This window comes from Propithecus coquereli, unplaced genomic scaffold (genome assembly GCF_000956105.1).
Source record: "Propithecus coquereli isolate 6110/MARCELLA unplaced genomic scaffold, Pcoq_1.0 Scaffold519, whole genome shotgun sequence".
NCBI classification, from domain to species: Eukaryota; Metazoa; Chordata; class Mammalia; order Primates; family Indriidae; genus Propithecus; species Propithecus coquereli.
This window is the reverse complement of record NW_012151052.1, coordinates 712,839-720,049: the sequence shown is the minus strand read 5'-3', so window position 1 is coordinate 720,049 and position 7,211 is coordinate 712,839. Positions and strand designations below refer to the sequence as shown.

General features: G+C 51.3%; 1 protein-coding gene across 1 annotated transcript; it reads right to left on the bottom strand.

The window, feature by feature from the left end:
• Window positions 1-528: 528 nt before the first annotated feature.
• CHCHD5 (coiled-coil-helix-coiled-coil-helix domain containing 5) lies at window positions 529-4,475 on the bottom strand. Its single transcript, XM_012656779.1, has 4 exons — window positions 4,394-4,475; window positions 3,230-3,370; window positions 2,980-3,145; window positions 529-708 (listed from the first exon to the last, which is right to left on the bottom strand). Coding segments are annotated over exons 1-4 (333 nt in total). The 5' UTR covers window positions 4,396-4,475; the 3' UTR covers window positions 529-684.
• Between the last annotated feature and the right edge of the window lie 2,736 nt (window positions 4,476-7,211).

Here is a 7,211-nt window from a genome sequence, read left to right as displayed (position 1 = left end):
GATTAAGCCCCAGTTGCCCACAGTGGTAAGTGGCTTGATAATGTACCTTTTATTGGTTGCCTTCCTCTCTCTGTCTCCCTTCTCCAACCCCCTACCAGTGTTTCTGGAATCAAATTCCAAATATACTATCGGCACTCAAATTCTCAGGGTTGGTTTCTGGAGTAATGTAAACCAAGACAGAACGGAAATCCAGTGCAGACAGAATGGAAAGCCACAGCCTTTCATGTACTTGTTTTCATCTGCATTGCCTAATGCCTTCATCAACTGGTTCTGAATTCAGCGGGCAAAGAGGCATGTTATTTATTGCCCCCGCAAGCCTCCAGAAAATGCAATAAAGATCTGGAGAATGCTAGAGTGGAAAGGAGAAAAGGCCTGTCCGCCATGTGCATGCAGCAGGAGACAAGAATGGCTGTTTGGCAGAGTTAACAGGGGAAGAAGGGTTGTCCTAACTCTGGTGAACAGACAACCAGGGATTCTGCCCAGCCAGCTCTTCAGGGCCCTCTCAGGTGCTGATGGCAGGAATCAAAGCCCAGTGTACAGAGTCTTTATTTATTGAGAGTCCTGACATCCAGGAAAGCCAGGCCCACAGCCAGGGCCCTCAGGACTCCATCTGGCCACTCTGCAGGGCTGGCGTGTCAAGTAACCAGTCATTCATGTCCAGTTTTCCTGCAGTCAAAGGAGTCCTCAGGAGGCAGGAAGCGATTGTGCCTGTGGAGAAAACACATCGACACTACTAGCACCTCTTCTGTGCCCAGCCTGGGACCTCTGATGGGGAGATCATGCAGACCCAGCAGAGGCCGGCCTAGCAAAGCCCACAGTCTGGAGGGACAGGGTGTCAGGCAGTGACTTGGCCATGTGCCTCGTGAACAAGTCAGCTGTGCTGAACTGTCACTGGCAGCAGGGGGGCCCATTTTGCTGAGTTTACTGGGCACCTGCTGTGTGCCCAGCAGGCAAAAATCTCACTCTGGGGAGTTTGCAATCAAGTAGGGAGAGACAGACAACAAGTGAACAAAAATATGGCAACTTGTGAGAAATTCAATTAAGAAAACTAAATCAGAGTAAAGAGCAGAGGCATGTTGGAGTGGAGGGACATGTAGCACTTTAAAGTGTCAGCTGCAAGAACACTGGATGTTCCAGCAAGGCTTTATATCATGTTTTGTGAGATGGACATGTCTGTGTGTTTGCTACCATGTAGACTAGACAACAGAGGAGGCCTGAATCTCACTGCCCCCAGCTAAGAAGGGAAAGCTGCAACTGGGATGCCACCACCAGGAAAGGGGAGGTCAGTGGGAGGAGCAGGGTGTTTGTTCCTCCAGTGCACTGGACAGCCATGAGCAGATTTTAAAGGGAAGAGCTGTGACCTAATTTCCATTTTTAAAAGCTCCTTTGGCTGGCAGGGACTGTCAGGGGAGGGGTGGCCACAGGGAGACAAGGGAGAGGCTGTTTGTTTGTTCAGGGAGGGAAGGAGCAAATGGCCCTAAGATGGGAGGATGGGTCTTAACTACTCAGATGCCCAAAAAAATTGAAAAAAGAAATGTCCCCAACAAATGACTATAAAATTTAGTGTGGACAGTATATGATGACTACTGAATGTTTCCTAAGGAGAATTAAATTCCTTCTGACTGGTTTCTACCCTTGGGGTGGCAACCTTTCATATATTCCTGCCTTATAAAAGAACCAACAACTGTAGGGCCTGGTTAGAAGAGCAACTCCCCAGTCTTTAGCCAAACGCTCTCCCAAAGCAGGTGATGGGAGGGAGGCAGTTACAAGGCAGTAGGATGTGAGCTGCGATGGAGGGGCTCGGGGACCTTGAGAACCCAAGGATGGGAATGGGGCATCAGAGAGGTTTTCTGAAGCAGGGGCGTATCATCTATGTTGGGACTAGGAGTTAGGCAGGAGATGGATTAAGAAGGGCAGTCCAGGCAGAGGAAACTGGACAAAAGCAGCAGAGGAAGGCACTTGAGTAACTGCACATTCACTGGGGCTGGAACACGGAGCTTGAGGTGGAAAGTGGGGAGAGGTGGAGCCAGAGGTCACAGGGGCTGCAGACTCTGCTGGTGTTGAGTCTTGGCCTGGTGGAAGTGAGCACCATGGAAAAGTTTCTAAGTAGAAGCAGAACATGGTCAGGTTTCCTCTGAGATCACTCTGGGACCATCATAGAGAATAGAATGAAAGGTAGGATGGAGCACAGAAGCCTGGAGAAGGTTGGTCCAGTGGTATGAGACAGAAGCTGGGGCTGCAGAGACAAAGAGGGCCACAGAAGAAGGTGCTCAAAGGGGCTGGGGAAAGATGTGACTTCGCCTTTGGAGCTCATGGTCCAGTGGGGGAGGCAGTAAGCATCTGAAAGAGTGGTTTTCAACCTTTTATTCATTATTGCTCCCCCCAAGGAGTCTTTTTAGACTTTTGTTCTAATTGCTCCATCGATGACATTTTAGTATCACAGATATACTGTATATCTGTTTACATACTGTATATATTAAAAAGAGTAACTTTTTTTGCCCATCCCACCACACCCCCTCTCCCAGTATAGCTGAGGAGCAGTGAGGAAGGGAGAGAGAGGGTAAGGGAGGAGGTGGATGAGGTCAGCCTGGGGAAGGACACAGAAAACCCAGCAAGGACCTGGGGCTTTGTTCTCAGTGTGAATGGGAAGCCACTGGAGAGCTTTAAGGCATAATGTGACTAGACATCAGTTCTTAAACGTTCGCTCAGGATACTGTATGGGGAGGCAAGAGAAGAGAGATTCGGGGAGACCAGGGAGAAGGCCGGGGCAGATATCCTGGCGGTGGAGGGGAGTGGTTGGACTACAGCAGGGGCTGTAGGGCGACAAGAGGAGATCATGTTCTGCATTCTGGATGCACAGCAAAGGCCTGTGTGGTAGTGGAGTGGGGCCGAGGATGACTCCAAGGTCTTTATCTGAACAACTAGAAGGATGAGGGGAATGTTATGGGGGTAAGAGATGAATTGGTGAGCTCCCCTTACCTCCATAGTCGTGGGTGAGCGTGGTGGCTGCACCTGTTCGGCGCACTGCAGGAAGCGGCGCACATGCTCTGCGCAGTTGCCTACGGCTGCCTCATTCTGTCGAAGACACTGCTCAAAGGACTCGAAAGGCTCAGCACAGGCCTGGCGGATCTGGCGGATGATTGGGCTGTCGGGGTAGGGCAGTTCAGACCCTGGGAGACTCCCACTCCACTGCCCACCCCCACACTGTCTCGTACTTGCCCACACTCACTGTGAGGATGTGCATCTAGCAATGCTCATCTTAAGGTGGTGACAGTCCCGCTGCCATGACTCAGGCTTGGCCGCCACACACTGGCCATACTGCTCCAGTTCCCGGCCGCAGTAGCGAGCAGTGACCTCCAGAGCCGCCTGCCTGTGAGATAGGGTTGGCTGAGGATAATTCCAGGCAGCATGAAAAAAAAGGAGTTGTCATCTGGGCTTGAGGTAGGGTTAGGTATCCTGGGCAGATCTGGGAGTCTGAGGGATCCTGAGATGGGGCTGAGGAGGTACAGAGGTGAGACCTGGCCCTGGGGGTTGTGAAACAGGGTGGGAGCTTCTGGGGAAGGTAGTGTAGGTCCTAAAACAAGGTGCAATTATTCTAAGGTAGGACTTGGGGGTCCTGGAAGAAAAGTCTTAGAATCCAGGCATCCTCCTGTAGGCCTGGGGATCATGCAGAGAAGGCTTAGGGCCTTAGAAATAAGATCTAGAGTTCTAGAGAAAGAGCTTGGGAGCCCTAAATGAGTTTGGAGGTCTTAAAAGTGAGGTTTATATGTCCAAGAGGTGGGGGTCTCAGGACCTGGGGAAGGGTCTCTTGGCCAGACAGACTCTTAGAGATGAAACCTGAGGCCCTGGGGTAGATTTGAGGGTCCTGGGATGGGACTCAGGATCCTAGGGACATGATCTGGAAGCCCTGGTGAAGTGGGGGCTCTGAAGCAAATCTAGAGTCCCACAATTAAGCTCTTGGGGTTTGGGGAGGACAAGGTCTGGGGTCTTGGGCAGATCTAGAAGACCCAAAAGGTAAGATCTGGTGATCCAAGGGGAGGAAATGGTGCTTTAAGGAGGAGTATAGGAGACCTAGAGGTCCTTAGACAAGTCTGGAGTCCTAGCGTTGCCATGTGAATGACTGGAACTGGGGTCCTGGGGGCGGAGCGTGGGTGAAGAGAGACTGGACCTGGAAGTCCTAAGCCACCGCGACGAAGGGGCGGAGCCTAAACGCTCAGAAGGCGGGGCTTGGGAATGAGATGGGATGGGGCTTGTGAGGGAAGACGCTAAATCGGCAAGGTCGGAATGGACCAGAAAGGTGGGTCCTGATTCCCGAGGTCCTAGGCTAGGTCCAGGTCACTGGGGAAGAAAAGGGCGCGGGGGCACATACGGGGTAGGCGCTCTCGGTACTCACATGTCGAGACCGGTGCCGATGTGGGGTCAGGCAGGCAGGTGAGACCCGCCTTTTCCGGTATCAGGTTGTTGTGGCGGCGGCCAGCCCCGCCCTCCCTGCCTGGTTTCTTCCGGTCGCAGTGTGGACGAGCAGCCCCATTCGTTTTGGGTCCAACCCGTCATGGCGGCGCCCTGCTTCTCTTTCCGGCTCGGCCTGTCATGGCGGCGCCCCGAGGAACCACTTCCGTCCTCAGCGGCCTAGTTGCTTTATCCCTTCCTATTTCTCGCTTGCCGTGGCTGCGCCTGCGGTTCAACGGAAGTAAGCAATCGAAAGGACCGCGGTGTCTGGGCCCTTAAGGGAGTGCGGCGCTGAGCTTTGCGGCGCCTCACCGGGCTGAGCCGCAGCCACGAGCGCTCCAAGTCTCCCAGCTGGAACGGAGGGCGAGCGCTCCTTCACATGCCGTTTGCGGCTTGGTTAGGCCCTGTGGCTGCTGGCTGCCGGCTGCCGGCTGCTGGGCTCAGAAACTGGGGGCCAGATCCCTAACATCGTGCTGCCACCATCGGCCTTGTGCAAACGCTCATCGTCCTTCTGGGAGATTGTTTCCTGCAAGCGCGCGGAGCCAGAGGTCAGGGAGGAGGTCACCCCAAGAGCCGTACCACCCCTGTTGGGCCTCCCCTCTGCCCAGGGTGGGTTACCCAAAACGTGCCCCTTGTCTTTTGGTAAAGGTTATAAAGCCAGGACATAGATAGGCTTTAATCCTTTATGCGACCATTGGCATGTTGTTCCTCTTTGTAATTTCTCCTGGTGTGGTCATTTAGAGTCCTCCCAGTGTAGCAACGTTTCCACCTGTCGTCCGTCTGTCTTCAAAATGTGAGGTTAGACCTGGGCGTGAGTTTCCGCATTTATGAGGCTGGGTATCCCTTGGTCAGAACACTGAACATCAGTCCTGCTGCCTAGTATGCAGATCTTACAAGACTGCCAAAGTGAGCAGAAAATGCAGTTAATCACAGTGTTTAAGAACAAGAGCTATTTGACTGTGAGCAAGTGATAACAAACTTGTGGTCTCGGTATGCCCATCTGTAAAATGGGGATGTCGACAGTGAAATCCTTCACGTAGGACATAGTGCAAGTGAACGGTTTAACACAGATACCGGAGTAGTAGGAGTTCTGGATAAGTGAGAGCTTTTACAGGAGGCTGTAACCATAAGCTGCCCTGGTTGGCAGATGACATCTGATGACTGCACCACTGGCCATCTGAAAATGCCTCAGTTGACACAAGTAGGTTGGAAGCCACTGAAAAGCTATAAACCTTGAGATCCGTCCCTTTTTCCTACCTGAAAAACTTCCAAGTGTATGTTTGATGGTAGAAGAGGGGAAGGGAACAGCATCAAGGGCTGTGGGAAGAGACAGAGGATTGTTTTCTTTGGCTCGATTGTGGACTGAATCCCTAGATTTTCCTCTCCTAGGACAATGAAATCTTAACCCATCCTATGCCCTTCTTGGTGCTCAAAAGTGACACCCCAAAGACTGGCACTTTTGTATGCTGAGAGGCCTTAGAAGGTGCCTCAGAATCAAGATCCCTCTAACCTAGTCTTGTTACTCCCCACTCCCAAGCACAGGGAGGGACTCTTTCTGGAATTTCCTTATCTGACCAAGAAAGCTTCTTTCCAAAGAAATGCAATTGTCTTAAACCCCTCCCTAGGGATATCCTCACAGAACCAAGAGAGATCAACCACGTGAGAAGAGACTGAGAGTTATCACCACACACAAATGGACTTTTCATCTGTTCTGGGGGCAGCTCCGAAAGTTAGTCATCAGGGACTTTATCTGCATAATAAGACAACCTTTGTTCCCATGCAGCTGCACCTCTTGCCTTCCCATGTCTGCCTCCCACCTCCCAGGTCCGTTCATTCTCCCTAAAGATTTACTGCCCCCCAAAAGAATTGTCAGCATTTCTCATCTCCCCTGACCCCATGACGAAGGGCATATAGGTTTTCTGGGTTATTCGTTCTGCCATGATTCCTCCATGCGAGTTAAAACCTGCATGCCTTGTCTGTCAATCTGCTTTTTTTTTCTTTTGAGACGGGGTCTTGCTCTGCCACCCAGGCTGGAGTGCAGTGGCATCATAATAGCTCACTGCAACCTCAAACTCCTGGGCTCAAGCGATCCTCCTGCCTCAGCCTCCCAAGTAGCTGAGACTACAGGTGTGCACCACCATGCCTGGCTGGCTAATTATTGTGTGTTTTGTAGATATGGGGTCTCACTCTCGCTCAGGCTGGTCTCCAACTCCTGGCCTCAAGTGATCCTCCTACCTTGGCCTCCCAAAGTGTCCAATTGATCTTTACCAACTGCGTAGTTAAGTGCTTTGAGTGGAGTGGAATGTACCATATTTTTTTTCCAATATAAAAGAAACATCTTTTTACATTTAATGGATTTTCACTTAGTATCAGAGTTTTCAGGAACAAGATAAAGCCATCATGTGGGGGTCAGGTGCATGTGAATAATAAGTTCTGATCCCAAGTACTGAGGCTCTGATGGTAGCAGGGGAGACAGCCATGCAGAAAATAGCTACATAAACGAAAGGGGATAGAACAGCTTTAGCAGTTGATGAACTGCTAAAAGTCAGGCTGTGGCACATGGCATCTGGAGATGTGCGGCCATCTGTATGTGTGGATCAGGGAAGGTCTCGGGGTCAAGCTCCAGATACATCTGAGTCATGAGGAGATGCCACCAGACCACATGAACAGCAGAGACCAAGGGTGTCCTGGAGGGAAGGTCAGGGACCTCGAGATTTCAGATAAGCCATTGTTTATGGAGAAAATTGTTTTTTTTTTTTTTT